The 23,116-nt window shown below is 33.7% G+C and overlaps 3 protein-coding genes across 3 annotated transcripts; all 3 read left to right on the top strand.

Moving 5' to 3' along the window:
- The first annotated feature begins 1,335 nt into the window (after positions 1-1,335).
- Positions 1,336-3,900, top strand: LOC110943525. The gene is made up of 5 exons (XM_035989936.1): positions 1,336-1,393; positions 1,477-1,915; positions 2,031-2,777; positions 2,844-2,908; positions 3,026-3,900. The coding sequence occupies exons 1-5, from the start codon at positions 1,336-1,338 to the stop codon at positions 3,898-3,900; spliced, it is 2,184 nt and encodes a 727-aa protein (XP_035845829.1).
- Positions 3,901-8,984: 5,084 nt separating this feature from the next.
- On the top strand, positions 8,985-11,550 carry LOC118492136. Its single transcript, XM_035989935.1, has 6 exons — positions 8,985-9,042; positions 9,126-9,564; positions 9,680-10,240; positions 10,493-10,557; positions 10,676-10,891; positions 10,958-11,550. The coding sequence occupies exons 1-6, from the start codon at positions 8,985-8,987 to the stop codon at positions 11,548-11,550; spliced, it is 1,932 nt and encodes a 643-aa protein (XP_035845828.1).
- A 3,971-nt stretch (positions 11,551-15,521) lies between these two features.
- Positions 15,522-17,035, top strand: LOC110943524 (ATP-dependent DNA helicase RRM3-like). The gene is made up of 3 exons (XM_022185268.1): positions 15,522-15,843; positions 15,888-16,129; positions 16,514-17,035. The coding sequence occupies exons 1-3, from the start codon at positions 15,522-15,524 to the stop codon at positions 17,033-17,035; spliced, it is 1,086 nt and encodes a 361-aa protein (XP_022040960.1).
- The last annotated feature ends 6,081 nt before the right edge of the window (positions 17,036-23,116 follow it).

Here is a 23,116-nt window from a genome sequence, read left to right as displayed (position 1 = left end):
ATTCCATTATTAAACACTCCAAGTGGTATGTCTTGTAGGTTTGTAAACAAAATTTTACAAGAAATATATATTTATATGTTATCTTTTGGGAATCTTTACCCATGTTTCGTATTTTACAAGTTTCAACAACCAATGTTGAGAGGAGGAATGTGTATCATTTTCCTGCTTATGCTACTCCAAATATTAGCAGTAATTTGTTTCACTCATCTTCGGAAGTAAAAGGTATACTTACTCCAGATATTTTTTGGTAATTTCAAATTTTTTTTACAATATGTTCAAAGTTCTTTCCTTGAGTGGTCAACTATCTTCTTCATTCAAGTATTTTAAATTATGGATATAGATAACACAATTTCAAGTAAGTATGAAGTTGACCTTCAAGCAAGTCAATGTCAAAGCTTGCTGAAGAAAGAGAAAAAAAGGAAGTATGTTCTTCAACAAAAGAGAAACAACAGAGGTTGTCATCCTGCATCAACATCCGATTCTGTTGAAAGGATTCCATTTTCAAATACTTCAAGTGGTATGTGTTATAGTTTTACAAACAAAATTTAAAAGAAATATGTATGTATATGTAATGTTTTTGGAATCCTTACATATGTTCTATTTTACAATTTTCAACCACCAATGTTGAGAGAATGAATGTGTATCATCTTCCTGTTTATGCTACTCCAAATATTAGTAGTAATTTGTTTCACTCATCGACACAAGTAAAAGGTATACTTACTGCAGATTTTTTTTGGTAATTTCAAATAATTTTCACAATACTTTCAAATTTCTTTTCTCGAGTTGTCAACAATCTTTTCCATTCAAGTATTTTAAAAATATGGATACAGATAACACAATTTCAAGTAAGTATGAAGTTGACCTTCAAGCAATTCAATGTCAAATGTGTGCTGAAGAAAGAGAAAAAAAGGAAGTATGTTCTTCAATAAAAGAGAAACAACAGAGGTTGTCATCCTGCATCAACATCTGATTCTGTTGAAAGGATTCCATTTTCAAATACTTCAAGTGGTATGTATTATAGTTTTGCAAACAAAATTTAAAAGAAATATGTATGTATATGTTATGTTTTTGGAATCCTTACATATGTTCTATTTTACAAGGTTCAACCAACAATGTCGAAAGAAGGAATGTCCATCACACTCCTTTTGGAAGTACTAAGCAAATATCCAATTTTGTTGAGAGGACTCCGTTATCAGATATTACAAATTGTATGTTTTTAATTTTATGAAACAAATGATTTGTTTAATCTTAGGTTTTATGAATTATTATATATATATATATATATCTTATTTTACAAGCTTCAATATAGGTGGAATATCTAAAATTGAATTACAAATGAGTGATGAGATGTTACCAGATTCTGTGGTTAGAAAGATTCATGGAATTTCTAAAGGTATAAGATACGAATGTAAATTCCTGTTAACTTTTCAATATGTAGAAAACTTATGTTGACTTATAAATTTACTAAGTCTGTAGATTATATTGATCATGGAGATGCCATCTTTGTGTGTTCTAAATGTGATGCAATGTTATGGGAAGATGAAATGCTTAGGGGAAATCAAAAACGTATCAAAACATCCTATTCTCTCTGTTGTTCAAATGGAGATGTTGAGCTACCACGACCGCCTACACCTCTTCCATTACTACGTCATTTATATAAAAGTCGTACCTCACAGTCTCGCAATTTCATGGATAATATTCGAGCATATAACATGATGTTTTCCTTCACATCTCTTGGTGGGAAGTTTGACAAAAGTTATCAGAGAGGTAAAGGTCCTTATGTATTTAGACTACAAGGTCAGAATTATCATCGAATGGGTAGTCTACTTCCAGACGATGGGGAAGAACCTAAATTCTCCCAGCTTTACATATATGATTCACAAAACGAAGTTGTAAATCGTCAAAAAGCAGTAAGGTAATTTCTTTATGATAATTGTGGCATTTAAGAATATATATTTTGCTTTTCAGTATATTTAGATTCATTATCATTTGAAATGAATGTAAATTTTAACATTTTATATTTATGGCAGTTCTCAAATAGAATGCAAAACTACAAGAAACAACCAGCTTGATAGTACAACCATAGAGGGTCTTAAAGATATGTTGGATTCTCGCAATCCTCTTGTCCAATCCTTCAGAATGGTAAGAGATTGTTTTCAAGAAAATGAGTTTCAAGATGTAAGCTTGAAGCTTATTGGAACAAGAGATAAGGATGGAAGAGTTCACAATTTGCCAACAGCATCAGAAATTGTGGCGTTAATACATGGTGATTTTGATGGAGCATTTGATAAACGGGACATTGTTGTTAGAAAGAAGTCTGGTGGTCTTCAAAGAATTAGTGAGCTTCATCCCTCTTATCTTGCTTTGCAATATCCACTTATTTTCCCATATGCGGAAGATGGTTATAGAGTTGGTATTAAACATAGAGGGATTGCGATTGATGATGGGGTACTTAGAACCAATCTTACAATTAGAGAATTCTTTTGTTATAAAATTCAAGATAGACAGAATCAGTTTTCATTGTTAGTTAATGCGAAAAAACTATTTCAACAATTTTTGGTTGATGGATACACGATGATAGAATCTGCCAGGTTGAATTATATAAGGACACAACAACCTAAACTTAGAGTACAAAATCTTAAGAACTTGAATGCTATTGTTGAAAGTGGAGAGAATAATGCCTCAAGTTGTGGTAAACCTATACTTTTACCTTCATCATTTACTGGTGGTTCTAGATATATGATGCAAAAGTACTTGGATGCTATGGCAATTTGCAAGTCTGTTGGATATCCCAATTTATTCATAACGGTGACTTGTAATCCAAACTGGTCTGAGATTTAAAGGTGTTTGCACGATAAAGCTCTTATTGCTGAAGACAGACCGGATATTATCTCTAGAATATTCAAGTGTAAATTGGATCATCTTATAAAAAGATTTCAAGAAACATAAATTCTTTGGTGATATACAAGCAGGTACCCTTTAGTTATATTTTTTACTTTGAACATCTAATTATATTATCTAACAGCCCACTATTCAAAAATTTCAGTTATGTATACAGTGGAATTTCAGAAGTGTGGACTCCCACATGCTCACATATGTTTGTTCTTGGGTGCTGAAAGCAAATTTCCAAATGCATCTGATATTGATCGTGTTATTACTGCTGAGATACCAGATAAAGAAAGAGATCCTGAATTATATGAGCTTGTCAAGCAATTTATGATTCATGGACCATGTGGTACAGGCATCCCACTTTATCCATGTATGGTTCAGCAAAAATGTTCTAAAAAGTTTCCCAAAAAATATGTAGATGAGACTTGTGTTGATTCTGAAGGATATCCTGTCTATCGTCGCCGTCAAACAAGTAATACGGTAGTAAAGAATGGTGTGACACTTGATAATAGATTTGTAGTTCCTTACAATGCTCTCCTGCTTAGAAAGTATCAGTGTTACGTTAACGTTGAATGGTGCAACCAGTCAGGTTCTATCAAATATTTGTTTAAATATATTAATAAGGAGCCTGATAGAGTCACTGCTTCTATTTTTCAAGCCAATAGCACCAAGAATAATACGGAACAGAATGTAGCTGTAGATGAGATAAAAGCATACCTTGATTGTAGATATATCTCTGCTTGTGAAGCTGCTTGGAGAATATTCATGTATGATATACATTATAGATATCCAGTTGTTGAAGTATTACCTTTTCATTGTGAAGATGGTCAGAGTATTGTGTATAACGATCATGATAATTTGTGTGATATTGTTACTGACCCAACTATGAAAATGACAATGTTTACAGAGTGGATGAATTGTAATAAAGTCGATGAATTTGCCAGGACATTGAGATATGTTCAGTTTCCGGGATATTATGTATGGAATGCTAAAAATCGCAAATGGAATTGAAGAAAGCATCCGTATGGATCAATTGGGAGGGTACATTATGTCCACCATCACTTGGTGATTGTTATTACCTAAGGATTTTACTGAATCATATTAAGGGACCAACTTGTTTTGAAGATATAAAAACAGTTATTGGGCAAGTTTTTCAAACATTTAAAGATGCATGTTTTGCATGGGGGCTGTTGGATGATGATAAAGAATATGTTAATGCTGTCAAAGAAGCTAGCACATGGTCAACCGGAGATTTCTTGAGGACCTTTTTGTAATGTTGTTGCTGTCAAATTCGATATCTCGTCTTGGTGTTTTTTGGTCAGAAACGAAGTCCCTGTTATGTGAAGACATTCTGTATCAGCAACGAAAGATAACTGGTATTGCAGGTAATGTTATTATTTTATTAAAGTTATATCTAATTACATTAAAATTAAGCAATAGCTCTGTTATTGGGAAAAAACTAATACTTTTTTTCAACATTTGTTTTAGATTTGGATCTTCAACAGGAATGTAACACCTCGAAATTTTGTGTCCAATAATGTGTTAACACGTGTCATGAGTTACACGTGGCATTAGATATTAAATAAAGGACTAAAGTTGACAAATCTTGAAAGTATGTAAATTCGAGGGTTATAAATGTCAACAAAGGGTAAATATACTGTATGGTAAACCTAAAACGATGCTCGTACCTTCAAACGAATAAATCATGGATCGTACGGAAGCGAAACGCGGAAGAAAGTGAGAGATTACAAGCTGCAGGGGTTAACTGTGTCAACATGTTTAATTATACCTCTGAGTGACCCTTTGACGAACCCGAGGCTTTGTAACAGTAAAATACGCTCACTATAATGTACTATATAAATTCCGCGAAGTTCCGTTTTGAAACGAGAAAATTATGATCAAATTCGTACGAGAGGGGTTAAAAGCGTCAACAATGAAAGTTAAGGCTTTCCGGATAATAATTAAACTAACTAGGGGCTTAACAGTATGGGTAAAAGGCACGAGGCCCTTAATTGTAATTAACCGAGGGCCAAATCGCAAAGTTACCCCTTCAAACCCGAAAGGTCAGGTTATTAATTACCGAAGATTTCGTTAATCATTACAAAAGATTTAAAAAGATTTAAAAACAACCCTTACGGACCGCAAAGGTCCTGCCTTACGGACCGTAAGGGGGTGAAAGATTTAGCTTGTCTCCGCCACAGGCTTACGGACCGCAAGGCCCAAGCCATACGGTTCGTAAGCGATGCCCAGCGACAGAAAGTTGGCTGTTGGCTGTTTAAAGCGGTAAAACATTAATGTATGGGTTTCCCAGAGGTATGGGCGACCCCTAATCAATCCCTAGCACTATAGGACACATGTTGATGATCAAGGAGCATGGGTAGACCTTGTTATGATGATCTTGATGATCTAAATTGCCTATATAAAGGCCTAATTGCACAACCAAGTTCCTCACACCTCCTCTTGCACCTCTGATCATCTCTGGAGCTCAATACTTCATTCTAAGCTTCACATTTTGTGCATAAAGCTTCTGTAAGTTTGTTCAACCCTTTGTGGTTTAGTTTTTGCTTAGTTTTAGCTTAAAAGTCAATCTGTCGTAACTAACGGTTGACTTAATGGTTAATCACAAATGGTCCAGTGATTTACCGAATCAAAGATAGTTATGTGTTGGTATTTATGTGGGTAATAAACCCCTAAAAGGGTTCCCTCTGATCACCACTCTAACTAGTTCAAATAACGAGTCAAACATGCTTAGAAAAAGTCAACAGAAAGCTATTTTGCGATTTTACATATAATCTGTAATGTGGATAGTATGCAACCTGTTTGAACACTCATAAAGCATAATAATAAGTATATTAACTTGTCTAAGCTCGTTTGATTCGGCCATTTGCTATATTGACCCGGTTCGGAGCCGAATGTCGCAAAAGTTTGACTTTTGCTTTGACTACAGTTCTGACCCGTTTTAGTGTAATATAGATATACCTTAGGACTCTCTTAGGACCAGGTCACATGATGGTATCACCCTCTGTGACCGGTTCGTCGTTTGTCCAAGTCTTTTACACATTTCCGTTAAATACTTAAACGTTGACCGTAACGCCCTTTATAAATTAAAACAAGAAGTTCGGACAGTAAAATTAACAACTATATCATTAATTACTATAGTAACATTTAAGTATTGGATTAAAATACCAAAACTTACCAACACGTCTTTACAAACATCAGTAAAATTGTGGGAGAATGAATCCATACATCCAAACTTCCTCTCAAACGATATTGATGTGAACATAGAAATCATTGGAAGTTTTGTTGGATAATGATGAACTTTTTCAAAAGGTGTCAGTAGATATGTATTTGGTGTAGTTTTTTTAAATACCAACAGACATCCTTCTTTCAATGAAAGGTCAGAGACAACTGAGGACCATCAAGCAAAAGTTCCATTGTGTTTTGAAAATCGGTAATCCCATCTCATACCGTTTACACACTCTATAACGCCAACGTTACCAGGAACTTCTTTGAGTAAATGATTGTTTGCAAAGTTTTGTGGTATTATCTGTTGAGTTCAAGTATTTAAGTATTGGCAAATGTTATATGTGAATTAATTGTTAACAATAAAACTGTAGAAAATGGTTTTAATGTAATAATCTTACCAAGATTTTGGAATTAAGAGAATCCAAATATTTATAAAAAGACATCTTCCAAGATATTATGTTTCTGGTTAAAAATAAAAGAAAAAATGAGACAATGTATTTTATCAGATACTTCATTATTTATAAAGACTGTGATAACAAATGTGAACCAACAATGTTTAACATATCTATGTCATTCAGATAACGCATTTAATATTTATCGATTTATCTAAAGTATAACAATAAATAAAGATTCTTCTAAAAACTGTAGAATCGAGTACCACTCTCAATAACTTTTTTTGGATGCAAGTCAATAAATAAAAGATTTGTCATTTAATCATATTCTTTAATATCAAGTAAGAAAAACAACAAAATATACCTTATCGATTGCTTTCAAGAATCCAAATGTAACACCATATCGAACAAAACTTCAAATCAGAAACATTATAAAAAATAAAAAAGCTTGTAAAATTAAATTGATATATCATCTAAAACATGCAATACATTGAGAACAGTCTTCATAACAGTTGTTAATAATGTGCATATGAAACTAATGTATATACAAATTTTAATAAATATTATTATACCTTGATCGAAGTTGTCGATGATGTCAAAAGTAAGAAGAATTCAAGTGGAGTGATTCAATATTTCAAATGGACATCGGTGATTAAAACTTGAAGCACTTTTTATGAGATCAGACAAACAATTTTGTAAAGGGGATTTGGAGAGTCGTTAAAAAGGTAAAGTATGTTTCTATCTGCCTCTATGTAAAAAAGGTAAACCGCCATTGGGATAATAAATTACATTTTACCGCCATTGAGATAAGGAACTTACATTTTACCCCCTAATAATATAGCTTTATTTTTCAAATAACTCAAATCATTTTCAAATAATTCAAACCATTTTCAAAATACTTTGAAAGTCTTTTTCTTGAGTACTCAACAATCTTCTTCATTCAGATATTTGAAATTATGGCTACAGATAATAGAATTTCAAGTAAGTATGAACTGTTCTTTCAACCAAGTCAAAGTCAAGTCTGTGCTGAAGCAAGGAAAAAAAGGAAGCGTGTTCTGTAACAAAAGCGAAACAAGAGTGCTTTTCATCGTACATCGACATCCGATTCTGTTAAAAGGATTCCATTATTAAACACTCCAAGTGGTATGTCTTGTAGGTTTGTAAACAAAATTTTACAAGAAATATATATTTATATGTTATCTTTTGGGAATCTTTACCCATGTTTCGTATTTTACAAGTTTCAACAACCAATGTTGAGAGGAGGAATGTGTATCATTTTCCTGCTTATGCTACTCCAAATATTAGCAGTAATTTGTTTCACTCATCTTCGGAAGTAAAAGGTATACTTACTCCAGATATTTTTTGGTAATTTCAAATTTTTTTTACAATATGTTCAAAGTTCTTTCCTTGAGTGGTCAACTATCTTCTTCATTCAAGTATTTTAAATTATGGATATAGATAACACAATTTCAAGTAAGTATGAAGTTGACCTTCAAGCAAGTCAATGTCAAAGCTTGCTGAAGAAAGAGAAAAAAAGGAAGTATGTTCTTCAACAAAAGAGAAACAACAGAGGTTGTCATCCTGCATCAACATCCGATTCTGTTGAAAGGATTCCATTTTCAAATACTTCAAGTGGTATGTGTTATAGTTTTACAAACAAAATTTAAAAGAAATATGTATGTATATGTAATGTTTTTGGAATCCTTACATATGTTCTATTTTACAATTTTCAACCACCAATGTTGAGAGAATGAATGTGTATCATCTTCCTGTTTATGCTACTCCAAATATTAGTAGTAATTTGTTTCACTCATCGACACAAGTAAAAGGTATACTTACTGCAGATTTTTTTTGGTAATTTCAAATAATTTTCACAATACTTTCAAATTTCTTTTCTCGAGTTGTCAACAATCTTTTCCATTCAAGTATTTTAAAAATATGGATACAGATAACACAATTTCAAGTAAGTATGAAGTTGACCTTCAAGCAATTCAATGTCAAATGTGTGCTGAAGAAAGAGAAAAAAAGGAAGTATGTTCTTCAATAAAAGAGAAACAACAGAGGTTGTCATCCTGCATCAACATCTGATTCTGTTGAAAGGATTCCATTTTCAAATACTTCAAGTGGTATGTATTATAGTTTTGCAAACAAAATTTAAAAGAAATATGTATGTATATGTTATGTTTTTGGAATCCTTACATATGTTCTATTTTACAAGGTTCAACCAACAATGTCGAAAGAAGGAATGTCCATCACACTCCTTTTGGAAGTACTAAGCAAATATCCAATTTTGTTGAGAGGACTCCGTTATCAGATATTACAAATTGTATGTTTTTAATTTTATGAAACAAATGATTTGTTTAATCTTAGGTTTTATGAATTATTATATATATATATATATATATATCTTATTTTACAAGCTTCAATATAGGTGGAATATCTAAAATTGAATTACAAATGAGTGATGAGATGTTACCAGATTCTGTGGTTAGAAAGATTCATGGAATTTCTAAAGGTATAAGATACGAATGTAAATTCCTGTTAACTTTTCAATATGTAGAAAACTTATGTTGACTTATAAATTTACTAAGTCTGTAGATTATATTGATCATGGAGATGCCATCTTTGTGTGTTCTAAATGTGATGCAATGTTATGGGAAGATGAAATGCTTAGGGGAAATCAAAAACGTATCAAAACATCCTATTCTCTCTATTGTTCAAATGGAGATGTTGAGCTACCACGACCGCCTACACCTCTTCCATTACTACGTCATTTATATAAAAGTCGTACCTCACAGTCTCGCAATTTCATGGATAATATTCGAGCATATAACATGATGTTTTCCTTCACATCTCTTGGTGGGAAGTTTGACAAAAGTTATCAGAGAGGTAAAGGTCCTTATGTATTTAGACTACAAGGTCAGAATTATCATCGAATGGGTAGTCTACTTCCAGACGATGGGGAAGAACCTAAATTCTCCCAGCTTTACATATATGATTCACAAAACGAAGTTGTAAATCGTCAAAAAGCAGTAAGGTAATTTCTTTATGATAATTGTGGCATTTAAGAATATATATTTTGCTTTTCAGTATATTTAGATTCATTATCATTTGAAATGAATGTAAATTTTAACATTTTATATTTATGGCAGTTCTCAAATAGAATGCAAAACTACAAGAAACAACCAGCTTGATAGTACAACCATAGAGGGTCTTAAAGATATGTTGGATTCTCGCAATCCTCTTGTCCAATCCTTCAGAATGGTAAGAGATTGTTTTCAAGAAAATGAGTTTCAAGATGTAAGCTTGAAGCTTATTGGAACAAGAGATAAGGATGGAAGAGTTCACAATTTGCCAACAGCATCAGAAATTGTGGCGTTAATACATGGTGATTTTGATGGAGCATTTGATAAACGGGACATTGTTGTTAGAAAGAAGTCTGGTGGTCTTCAAAGAATTAGTGAGCTTCAACCCTCTTATCTTGCTTTGCAATATCCACTTATTTTCCCATATGCGGAAGATGGTTATAGAGTTGGTATTAAACATAGAGGGATTGCGATTGATGATGGGGTACTTAGAACCAATCTTACAATTAGAGAATTCTTTTGTTATAAAATTCAAGATAGACAGAATCAGTTTTCATTGTTAGTTAATGCGAAAAAACTATTTCAACAATTTTTGGTTGATGGATACACGATGATAGAATCTGCCAGGTTGAATTATATAAGGACACAACAACCTAAACTTAGAGTATAAAATCTTAAGAACTTGAATGCTATTGTTGAAAGTGGAGAGAATAATGCCTCAAGTTGTGGTAAACCTATACTTTTACCTTCATCATTTACTGGTGGTTCTAGATATATGATGCAAAAGTACTTGGATGCTATGGCAATTTGCAAGTCTGTTGGATATCCCAATTTATTCATAACGGTGACTTGTAATCCAAACTGGTCTGAGATTTAAAGGTGTTTGCACGATAAAGCTCTTATTGCTGAAGACAGACCGGATATTATCTCTAGAATATTCAAGTGTAAATTGGATCATCTTATAAAAAGATTTCAAGAAACATAAATTCTTTGGTGATATACAAGCAGGTACCCTTTAGTTATATTTTTTACTTTGAACATCTAATTATATTTATCTAACAGCCCACTATTCAAAAATTTCAGTTATGTATACAGTGGAATTTCAGAAGTGTGGACTCCCACATGCTCACATATGTTTGTTCTTGGGTGCTGAAAGCAAATTTCCAAATGCATCTGATATTGATCGTGTTATTACTGCTGAGATACCAGATAAAGAAAGAGATCCTGAATTATATGAGCTTGTCAAGCAATTTATGATTCATGGACCATGTGGTACAGGCAACCCACTTTATCCATGTATGGTTCAGCAAAAATGTTCTTAAAAGTTTCCCAAAAAATATGTAGATGAGACTTGTGTTGATTCTGAAGGATATCCTGTCTATCGTCGCCGTCAAACAAGTAATACGGTAGTAAAGAATGGTGTGACACTTGATAATAGATTTGTAGTTCCTTACAATGCTCTCCTGCTCAGAAAGTATCAGTGTTACGTTAACGTTGAATGGTGCAACCAGTCAGGTTCTATCAAATATTTGTTTAAATATATTAATAAGGAGCCTGATAGAGTCACTGCTTCTATTTTTCAAGCCAATAGCACCAAGAATAATACGGAACAGAATGTAGCTGTAGATGAGATAAAAGCATACCTTGATTGTAGATATATCTCTGCTTGTGAAGCTGCTTGGAGAATATTCATGTATGATATACATTATAGATATCCAGTTGTTGAAGTATTACCTTTTCATTGTGAAGATGGTCAGAGTATTGTGTATAACGATCATGATAATTTGTGTGATATTGTTACTGATCCAACTATGAAAATGACAATGTTTACAGAGTGGATGAATTGTAATAAAGTCGATGAATTTGCCAGGACATTGAGATATGTTCAGTTTCCGGGATATTATGTATGGAATGCTAAAAATCGCAAATGGAATTGAAGAAAGCATCCGTATGGATCAATTGGGAGGGTACATTATGTCCACCATCACTTGGTGATTGTTATTACCTAAGGATTTTACTGAATCATATTAAGGGACCAACTTGTTTTGAAGATATAAAAACAGTTATTGGGCAAGTTTTTCAAACATTTAAAGATGCATGTTTTGCATGGGGGCTGTTGGATGATGATAAAGAATATGTTAATGCTGTCAAAGAAGCTAGCACATGGTCAACCGGAGATTTCTTGAGGACCTTTTTGTAATGTTGTTGCTGTCAAATTCGATATCTCGTCTTGGTGTTTTTTGGTCAGAAACGAAGTCCCTGTTATGTGAAGACATTCTGTATCAGCAACGAAAGATAACTGGTATTGCAGGTAATGTTATTATTTTATTAAAGTTATATCTAATTACATTAAAATTAAGCAATAGCTCTGTTATTGGGAAAAAACTAATACTTTTTTTCAACATTTGTTTTAGATTTGGATCTTCAACAGGAATGTAACACCTCGAAATTTTGTGTCCAATAATGTGTTAACACGTGTCATGAGTTACACGTGGCATTAGATATTAAATAAAGGACTAAAGTTGACAAATCTTGAAAGTATGTAAATTCGAGGGTTATAAATGTCAACAAAGGGTAAATATACTGTATGGTAAACCTAAAACGATGCTCGTACCTTCAAACGAATAAATCATGGATCGTACGGAAGCGAAACGCGGAAGAAAGTGAGAGATTACAAGCTGCAGGGGTTAACTGTGTCAACATGTTTAATTATACCTCTGAGTGACCCTTTGACGAACCCGAGGCTTTGTAACAGTAAAATACGCTCACTATAATGTACTATATAAATTCCGCAAAGTTCCGTTTTGAAACGAGAAAATTATGATCAAATTCGTATGAGAGGGGTTAAAAGCGTCAACAATGAAAGTTAAGGCTTTCCGGATAATAATTAAACTAACCAGGGGCTTAACAGTATGGGTAAAAGGCACGAGGCCCTTAATTGTAATTAACCGAGGGCCAAATCGCAAAGTTACCCCTTCAAACCCGAAAGGTCAGGTTATTAATTACCGAAGATTTCGTTAATCATTACAAAAGATTTAAAAAGATTTAAAAACAACCCTTACGGACCGCAAAGGTCCTGCCTTACGGACCGTAAGGGGGTGAAAGATTTAGCTTGTCTCCGCCACAGGCTTACGGACCGCAAGGCCCAAGCCATACGGTTCGTAAGCGATGCCCATCGACAGAAAGTTGGCTGTTGGCTGTTTAAAGCGGTAAAACATTAATGTATGGGTTTCCCAGAGGTATGGGCGACCCCTAATCAATCCCTAGCACTATAGGACACATGTTGATGATCAAGGAGCATGGGTAGACCTTGTTGTGATGATCTTGATGATCTAAATTGCCTATATAAAGGCCTAATTGCACAACCAAGTTCCTCACACCTCCTCTTGCACCTCTGATCATCTCTGGAGCTCAATACTTCATTCTAAGCTTCACATTTTGTGCATAAAGCTTCTGTAAGTTTGTTCAACCCTTTGTGGTTTAGTTTTTGCTTAGTTTTAGCTTAAAAGTCAATCTGTCGTAACTAACGGTTGACTTAATGGTTAATCACAAATGGTCCAGTGATTTACCGAATCAAAGATAGTTATGTGTTGGTATTTATGTGGGTAATAAACCCCTAAAAGGGTTCCCTCTGATCACCACTCTAACTAGTTCAAATAACGAGTCAAACATGCTTAGAAAAAGTCAACAGAAAGCTATTTTGCGATTTTACATATAATCTGTAATGTGGATAGTATGCAACCTGTTTGAACACTCATAAAGCATAATAATAAGTATATTAACTTGTCTAAGCTCGTTTGATTCGGCCATTTGCTATATTGACCCGGTTCGGAGCCGAATGTCGCAAAAGTTTGACTTTTGCTTTGACTACAGTTCTGACCCGTTTTAGTGTAATATAGATATACCTTAGGACTCTCTTAGGACCAGGTCACATGATGGTATCACCCTCTGTGACCGGTTCGTCGTTTGTCCAAGTCTTTTACACATTTCCGTTAAATACTTAAACGTTGACCGTAACACCCTTTATAAATTAAAACAAGAAGTTCGGACATGTGAAAGGATCATGACCTTGGTTACTGATCTCTAAGCATGTCCCTAAAATATCACGTCAATCCGAGGTCCAGAATATGAGTTATGCTAATTAGCGCAATTTGCGAAACCTTAGTAATTAAATAGCGCAATTAGCATAACGCCTATCTAATCCCGGATTTCGACACCAAACCTTTTACTCACTGATGTAAAATAATATTTTGGGATTTTTAAAGATTTTTAATTATTTTTAACCTGCTCATAACCTGCGGTTATGGCAACGGTTCGGTAAATACCGAATATGCCCTTTTCGGCCATAACTTGAGTTCTATAAGGTCTTTTGACCCGATTCCAGTTGCTATTGATTATAAATAATAAATAAAGTATTTTGAACTTTATAAACTGATCGGGAAACTCAGATTTCCTGTAGAACTCAGAAACCTCTTTTATAATCTTTAAAAAGACCGAAATACCCCTACGGGGCATAAAATGAACTTAAACTCGTTACGGGCATCACGGAAGGTATCCTACTGATACCACAACCTCTTTAAGGCATATTGACTTAGGAAACAAGTGTAGGACTCTTACGGTTATCTGTTGCGCCTATTGCGCACGGTTCGGCTTATGTAACTAGTTTACATAAATTAGCCGATACGGGTCAAACCATATTATTTTGACCCCTAAATCCAGAGTGTGAATATTAAACCCATATAAAACAAGCCTTCAAACTTGTTGGGTCAGAATCACATTCCATTCCTGGTTTTCGCCTTTCACGCGATTAAACCGTATCTATCATTTGAAACTGACCGGTCTAGGCTACGGCTAATATAAAGACCCGTTAGGATTCTAATAAGTTATTTTAAAACCTTCGTTCCAGAATAGGAGCCCAGTAAAAGATATCTGTGATTTAATCAATTAAGGACTGTACTTGCAAAGGTAAATACTTTTAACTTATTTTCCGTATTACGGGCTTGGGTTACGGTATCTAAAATACCGCTTGGTCGGGCAATTGACCCCAACTCATTTGTAGTTGGGTATTATCAATGTGACCCGTTTAAAAACTTGTTTTGTTGGCTTAACGCCTTTGGGGGATTAATGACCATGTCCCGGATATCCTTGGCATCATTTTACGAAATGGCCACGACCTCGACATCCGGGTGTAGGCGTGCACCCGGCATTATGTCTATGGCTATAAAAGTATAGCCGTTGGTTACCCGCCACGGTGTTATATGCTATGTGGTGTGTCTATTAAACTTTAACCCGGCACGACCCGGGCGACCGAACGCATAGCAAACATGTAATTCTTTACAAGATTTAATTATAAATTATCCCAAGTTATAAAAGAGTTTGTGCCTTGTGCATTCAAATCAATTTTAATAAACATTTTACAAAAGTGTCGGTTGAATGTATTTACCAGTGTAAACTGACGTATTTTCCCAAAAAGATTAACTGCAAGTACTAAACGTAATCGGCTGGCTATAGCTCCTTAGCATCTTAAAGAGTCTCGCAAGCTTTTGATGCCTTGTCTGTTGAACAATACTTTTTATTATTTTGATCCCCCTGTGGATACCATTCGACTAATTGTGATACATTCGATATTACAATCAATGGTTGAATTATATTTATCGTTATGCTTCCGCTGTGCATTCATATAATTGTGTGGTTTGACTATATTGTTGCCAACTACGTCACGGTAATCCCCCACCGGGCCCACCGATGATACACGTGGAAATCGGGGTGTGACAAGGAAGAACTTGAAAATATCTGTCTATCTGAAATTGAAAAGTTGCTACTTACCAATGGAAGTACAGTGAGAAATTTTGATGATATGCCAAGTGTTCCGGACAATTATGTTTCATCGTTGAACAATCGATTGATAATGAAAGAATTATCGTATGACAGACTAGCTCTTCAAAGGGAACATGATCGTTATGTAAAGTGTTTAACTGCCGAACAGGAAAGGATATATAAAATTGTTATGGAAGCGATTGAAAAATGTGATGGAGGTGTGTTTTTTGTATATGGTTATGGTGGAACTGGAAAGACGTTTCTTTGGAAGACATTCTCAGCTGCATTACGATCAAAAGGTGAAGTTTTATTGAATGTTGCATCCAGTGGAATTGCTTCACTTTTGCTGGATGGTGGTAGAACTGCTCATTCAAGGTTTGTAATTCCAATCAACATCAATGAGAATTCAATATGTTCGATAGAGCCTAATACTGAGTTAGTGCTTTAAATAAAAAAGCAACATTGATTATTTGGGATGAAGCACCTATGACTCACAAGCATTGTTTCGAGGCTCTTGATAAAACAATGAAAGACATATCACGTTCCAGTCAACTGAACATGCAATCGAAGCCGTTTGGGGGAAAGGTCATTCTATTTGGTGGTGATTTTAGACAAATTCTTCCGGTCATCCCTAAAGGTACCAGAACAATGATAGTCAATGCTTCTTTGAATTCTTCTTATATATGGCGGCACTGTAAAGTACTAAAGCTAACTGAGAACATGAGATTAAGAATTGGTTGTCAGGAAGCAAATTTGAAAGAAATAAAGGAATTTGGAGAATGGATTTTAAAGCTTGGTGATGGTCTGCTTGGTGAAGAAAATGATGGTGAGATTGATATTGAAATACCAGATGATTTACTTATTCATGACCAAGTCAATCCTATTTCTTCTCTCATTTCATATATATATCCGGACATGAATAAGTTTTTGTGGGATTTAACGTATTTCCAACAAAGAGCGATTCTTGCTCCAACTAATGAAGTAGTGGATTCAATAAATAAAGAGTTGTTAGAGAGTCTGCCCGGTGAAGAAAAGGTTTATTTTAGTTCAGATAGTTTATGCCAATCGGAGGAAGAATCAGAGCTTAATATGGCGTTGTTTTCTCCTGATGTGTTAGTCAATCTTCGTTTATCTGGTTTACCTAATCATAAATTAGTACTGAAAGTTGGTGCTCCGGTGATGTTACTCAGAAACATTGATCAGGCAAATGGATTGTGTAATGGTACACGTTTACAAATCACGAAGCTCGGAAAAGTTGTGATTGAAGCAAAAATTATCACAGGGACTAATATAGGTCATCATACTTTGATTTCAAGACTGAAGATGACACCTTCAGATAAAAGAATACCAGTTAAGATTTCTCGAAGACAATTCCCACTTTCACTGTGTTTTGCTATGACAATAAATAAAAGTCAAGGACAATCATTGGAGCGTTTTGGTTTATATCTTCCACGTCCAGTGTTTAGTCATGCCCAGCTCTATGTTGCTGCTGTATCTAGAGTAAAAAGTAGGAAGGGATTGAAAATTTTAATTTATGATAAAGATAAACGAGTCTGTACAACCACTAATAATGTGGTTTACAAGGAAGTTTTACAAAATCTATAATGATACTAAACATCTGTCAACCTGGCAACGTCTGTTGGGTATAATGGAGGAACTGTTGTTAGGAAATGTTTGTTGGAAAGCAATACAACTTTTTGAAAGCATCTGATACTTGCTCTGCATTAAGCTTATCCTGAGAACACATGTTGTTAATAACATTATTCTCTTAATATCTGTTTACTAACCTTTGTAATTTCTGTTGACTGGCCTTTTTAACTTGGGTCGACTAACATCTGATAGTTACTATCTATTTAATCATCTGGCAAGCTCTCTTGGAGATAATCGATGACAGTTCTTAGTAAAGTCTGTTGGAAAGCAACAGAAGTTTTTAACAGTTAATAGACAACAGTGGTTTGCTATCCACATAATGGAATTGATGTTGAATAAACCTATTGACCATTAGTGCATATCAATTTTATAAGTCTGCACTAATTATTTTTTTACTCTCTGTAATTCTAAATGAGATGTTGACCAAAAGTCTAACAGATGTTTACCAAAAGTAAAACAGTTGTTGACCAAAAATCAAACAGATGTTGACCAACAGTTAAACAGATGTTAACCAAAAGTCAAACAGATTTTGAACCACTAAGAATCATAGTTTTGCCAACAGTGGTTTGACTTTGGTCAAACAGACTTTTTGAAAACAGTGGTTTCACTTTAAGCAATGATCAATGGAATTGGTCAACTTTATTTGCAAAAATTGGTTTTAACTTTATTTGAATTTAAATTACAAGTACCGTATATTTCTCATTCTTATTGCAAGAATTGTCTTCGATCTAAAGTTAATAAAATATAGTATGTCAGATGGTTTTGAAAACAGTGGTTTCACTTTAAGATATCCATCTGGTAAGCTCTGTTGGAGATAATGGATAACATTTTTTAGGAAAGTCTGTTGGAAAGCAACTGAAGTTTTTAACAGTTAATAGACAACAGTAGTTTGCTATCAAATAATAATAATGGAATTGCTATTGATTAAACCTATTGACCATTAGTGTATATCTATTTTATAAGTCTGCACTAATTATTGTTTTACTCTCTGTCAATATGGGCTATGCATAGTTTTCTAAGAAACGACCTGTGTTTGCCCACGAGTCTTACCGCTAGTATAACTATAATAATTGTATAACACACTTGACACATGTTTGTACGCAGTATTTGACACATGTACATGTAACTGAGTGCAAGTTATTTTTTTTTGAATGGCCAACTAAATCACCGGATAAGCATCCTGTAATGCCCTCAATCGAGTAAATGCATCTCCTTCTCCATAACGGTCAGAGTTGGATGCATATACGAGCCACCAGTTCTGGGAAAAACCCGCCCGCCCGAAGGCACACTGCGGTAAAACTCGATTCGACTCGGTTTCGAACTGGCGACCTCTAGAGAGGCCTAGTTCTAAACTTAATTGCCACCACCAATGTTCTTTAAAGTGATGCTAGTAGGAGTTGAATTTGTATAAAAAATTATTCTTATTAAAAAGTTTTAAAAATGTTACTAACTTATGCATGGGCCATGATATCACGGACTATATACTTCTTTTCATGGGCGGTTCCTAGTGTCCCTTGGCCCATCGTCATGTGAGTGCAAGATTTCAATGCGACTTGGCTCAGTTAATCCAGTCAGTCATTTCAACATTATTATTATTATTATTATTATTATTATTATTATTATTATTATTATTATTATTATTAATATTAATAATATTATCAATTGACAAACACCACTTTGCTACAGTGGTGTTGTCAATTTTTTTTCCTTTTTTTTTTCCTTTTTTTTTGGCTTTTTTCTTTTTTACTTTACCCTTTAATTTTCAGCATTGACTCTTATAACCCCTTAACTTTCTAAATACTTTTTAATCAAGTTTTACGTCTTTATTTTTATTTACTTGTCGATATAAATTTAAGTTGATTTACATTTCGACATGATTTTTTTTGTGTTTATTTACGATTTTGCCCCCCAGTATAAAATTCGTTTTAATATTTTTTTAGAAGACTATGGTAGTGTTTTGTTTTAACTGTTTGGCTCGATTTAATTTTTATCCGTCATGCCAAGCGGTAGTTTTTCCATCGTTTTATTTTTTTTTTGCACAAATATGGTAGTATTTTGTTTTACTTTGTTTACTCAATGTAATTTTTTTTTGAGATCATGTTATGAGTAGTATGTACAAGTAACTAAAACACAGACGTACATGCTATGAGAAAGAAATATTCGGCTTAATGCCCCGCAACGCGGGCGGGCAAAACCTAGTTAACAACAATTCTTATTATTCAAACGCCAAACTTTTATTCTTAAATAATTTTATATTTGTATATTGTAGAATTTAAACCCTTTTGAATAGAGGAAAGACACTTTAACATCTTACAATGTCCCTTGAAAACACATAAATAACATCTGTCATTAGTTAACTAAGTTATTAAAACTCAAACATCTCTTTGAATATATTTAAATGATAAATATAAAAAAAACATAGTTTTTTATTATTTTATAATTATTATTATTATAAAATATATTATTATTATTATTATTATTATTATTATTATTATTATTATTGTTATTGTTATTATTATTATAAATTCTTGTGATTTGTGATAATTGTTATAGACACTTTGATTCTTGTTTTTTTTCATATCTCGCTGATCTTTTATAACTATACATAATTAGAGTTTACTTGTTTCTTCTAAAGTGGAAATTTGTAATTCAGTTATTTAATTCATTTTGAGTGAACAAATGTTTAGTCATTTGTTTTCAAAGTTAAAAAAGTCTGGGAAAAAAAACAAACAACAGTTTTGTAATCTACTATAGAAGTAGAGATCGTGGTGTGTATGATGTTGTTTGTGAGGTTGTTTGTGAGGTTAAGTCGCTGGTTGTTAATGTACTTGGTGAACTGAACGTTTTATGTGCTTACAAAGTTTTATTGCCACAATTTCATGATAATATGTGTTAGCTCCTAGGCCTTATTAACATGGTCGAAATATAAAACTAAGGGCGGGTGTTAAAAATAATATTGTTATAGAATCAGTTTTATATTTTATAAATATTTTTGTATATGGTTTCTAATATTTTTGTTTGTTTTTGTGATGGGCTCGAGATTGTCTAAAAGTGCTGGGCTAAATCTTTGGAGCAGTTATTGGGCTTATCAGTTGCGAAAGGGAGTAGATGGGCTTAGGGTATCGGTCTGCTATATTAAAGTGTTAGATATAGAAGATTGTCAAGAATGGTCCGTTAGGTTCTCTCGTTTTTTCCAGCAGTCTCTTTCACAGTTCGCTTTAGCGTTTGAGCGAATATTGTTTTGTTAACCTGTTAGATCGAGAGCTGTGTGAGAATAGGTCATCTTGTTGGTGATCGATTTGTGAGCTGTGAGTTTGTTGAGAGTTTTACTTTGGTTTGATTAGATCTATCTTTGTAAAAATGTTCAGATTCGTTTGATTTTGTAAAGAGACCATTGTTTTTGACATAAATAACTGATAACAGCTTGCAAGATGATCATTAGTGGAACCAAAGGAGAGATGGACTCACTGACTCTTCGACCCGTAGGATTCATTGTAATTTACAATATGATAAGTGTGTATTATAGTAAACCGTATCTTAAACCTTTGAATTGTCGCTGATATTTAGAGAATCAAACATGATTTTATATTTAGGAAAACAGTAAAGTTATTTAGAGACAAGCATAAGTTTTCTTGCTTATAAATCACAAAAGGTTTTTGAAGGAAAATAAGATTTTTTTTGTATACAATTATATATTGACCCTCCAACTCTGACTGTGAGGTCTACTCCAGTCATGGGCGGCTCTTTAGGTGTGCGGGGAGTACTTCCGCACAAGGCCCGTTTTTTCGAGGGGCACGGGATTTTTTTTAAAAAAATTCGATATATATATGTTATTGAAAAACAAAAATTGTACACACATAACAAATCCAATATAGAGACCCATTATCAAAAGATTTGTATTTTTTATAATTTACCTAACTTAATAATAGGTTTATTGGGCCCAATCCAATACTAAATTTTTGTCATTTTTGCAATTAGGTTGTTTATCGTTAAAGCATATGGGCCCATTTTTCGAGCTCGAACAGGGTATGTGAATTCTCAGAGACGCCACTGACTCCAGTCATTGCTTCCTACTAGGAGTCTAGGAACATGATTTTTGGGTTCGAATTCAGATTCATGTAAAATTTTAGGGTTCAGATAGGGTTGGATCCGTTAACCCGTGAACACGACCCGTTTAGCATCCCTACTTCCTAGTTAAATCAATGGTTACAATTCTTGGGACCAACCATCTGTCATAACAAGAAGTCATCACACGTGAGTTTGATATTTATTTATGAAAGAAGCACGAATCTTAGTTGGCGTTATTGAGACGACTTGTGTAATTATTGAGGTAGGTAAACATCTCAATGTAATAGAAAAACAGTGACTCATATATCATTAAAACTACTCTATGTAGGTTCGACAGTATATAAACATTTTCATAACAAATTCTAGGTCATTTATACACTATTAAAGTTACGCAATAAGTTTTTTTACACCAAAACAAAAGATATAAGAAAGAGTAAAAAATTGTGAATGTACTGTAGTGAAATGTACCATTTAATGAAGAGTATGCTTACTTTATATGAGTTTATTTCATTTCATTGCTAAATGGTGTGAAAATATGACATTTTGACACCACCCTAAACATGTGATTTTAATGATATTTAGCCTATTGGTGATATTCTTAATTTGATCATAGTTTGATTTTGGAAAACGAGTCTTATATAATCTAGTGTTCACTTATTAATTACAAGCATGTTTCAATGACTAATTACCCTAGCCAAACAGATTTCGTGTTACCAATGATCTTTTGGCTTCTAGTGGTTAAAGGGGAGGTGGGAAGCTTTGCTTCTCTTGGGGGTCCTGGGTTCAAATTCCACGCAAAGGGAATTTTAATATTAACTTGGTGATACTAACTAACATACTAACTACTAACCCGGTTAGTGACATCTTAACCATACGCCATAAAAAACACATTTCGTGTTCAAATGTTAATATTTTTTTTTTAATAACTTTGTAAGAAAATAACATATTAGCTATCATACGGTTTGTACAAAAGCCCTTATTTATGGCCATATGGGCTTGGTTTTTCAGTCCAGTCTTTATCAGCCCGTTACTACTAACTAGCATTGTTCCAAATAGAGGTGCACAGAAAACCCGTATCCGAAACCGGACCTTTGAAAAAAACCCGGAACCGTTTATTTTTGTATCCGGGTATCCCAACCCTACCCGTAGGGTATGGATAAGATATACATTTTGAACTCAATACTTGTACCCGAAACCGTACCCGCTTTATACCCGAAAATACTCGGAACCAGTTTTACCCTAAACCCAATACCAGTTTTTTAATACCCGATATAATACCCGAATTTTTAAAGTATATTTTTATGTTTACTTTACAACTTTATAATTATTATTTTTAAATGCATATTATATAGCAAATAATTTGTATTTAAGTGAATTTATGTTATTGTTTTAATTAATTATTTTTACAAATTACAAAACAAGTTTAATTTTTAAACTTTTGTAGCCAGCACAAGGATTATATTTCCATAACAACAAAAATCTCCCTTAGCAAGAAACTACAGGAAGGCAACATAAACGAATTTGCTTTTGTGTAAATAGTAATAAAAAAATAAAAATAAAAAAAAAAACTTTTTTTTTAAATCCGGGTATTAATATCTGACCCATACCCGTTATACCCAAATCCGATCATACCCTATCCGGATACATGAGTTATGGTTTTTCTTCTCCATACCCGTACCCGAACCCAAACCCGAACCCTACCCGGTTTCTCTTAATACCCAATTTTCCAATACCCGATCATACCCAGACCCGGTTCCATACCCGAAACCGGGTATAAAAAAACCTGATGTGTGCACCTGTAGTTCCAAATATCCCAACATAGCCAGGTAGACTCTTAGGGTCCTTATGATTGGGTTACAAACTGATTATTGAAATTCAAGTTAAATCGTAACCATTTAAAACCAAACCAAATTACAAATTTGGTTATCAGCTTGGTTTTCACTCGAAAGCGAATTGGATCTCTGGCAT

Source organism: Helianthus annuus, chromosome 5, assembly GCF_002127325.2.
Source record: "Helianthus annuus cultivar XRQ/B chromosome 5, HanXRQr2.0-SUNRISE, whole genome shotgun sequence".
Taxonomy (NCBI): domain Eukaryota; kingdom Viridiplantae; phylum Streptophyta; class Magnoliopsida; order Asterales; family Asteraceae; genus Helianthus; species Helianthus annuus.
The sequence above is the reverse complement of the archived record's forward strand: the minus strand, read 5'-3'. Positions and strand labels throughout refer to the sequence as shown.

Excerpts from the sequence above, each read along its gene's own strand:
- LOC110943525 (XM_035989936.1), top strand. The coding sequence starts at position 1,336 with ATGAGTGATGAGATGTTACCAGATTCTGTGGTTAGAAAGATTCATGGA. Across the intron at positions 1,394-1,476 it reads GATTCATGGAATTTCTAAAG|ATTATATTGATCATGGAGAT; the intron begins GTATAAGATACG and ends CTAAGTCTGTAG. Across the intron at positions 2,909-3,025 it reads TATCTCTAGAATATTCAAGT|CCCACTATTCAAAAATTTCA; the intron begins GTAAATTGGATC and ends ATTATCTAACAG.
- LOC118492136 (XM_035989935.1), top strand. The coding sequence starts at position 8,985 with ATGAGTGATGAGATGTTACCAGATTCTGTGGTTAGAAAGATTCATGGA. Across the intron at positions 9,043-9,125 it reads GATTCATGGAATTTCTAAAG|ATTATATTGATCATGGAGAT; the intron begins GTATAAGATACG and ends CTAAGTCTGTAG. Across the intron at positions 9,565-9,679 it reads AATCGTCAAAAAGCAGTAAG|TTCTCAAATAGAATGCAAAA; the intron begins GTAATTTCTTTA and ends TATTTATGGCAG.
- LOC110943524 (XM_022185268.1), top strand. The coding sequence starts at position 15,522 with ATGAAAGAATTATCGTATGACAGACTAGCTCTTCAAAGGGAACATGAT. Across the intron at positions 15,844-15,887 it reads CATCAATGAGAATTCAATAT|CAACATTGATTATTTGGGAT; the intron begins GTTCGATAGAGC and ends TAAATAAAAAAG. Across the intron at positions 16,130-16,513 it reads ATATATGGCGGCACTGTAAA|CTTAATATGGCGTTGTTTTC; the intron begins GTACTAAAGCTA and ends GAAGAATCAGAG.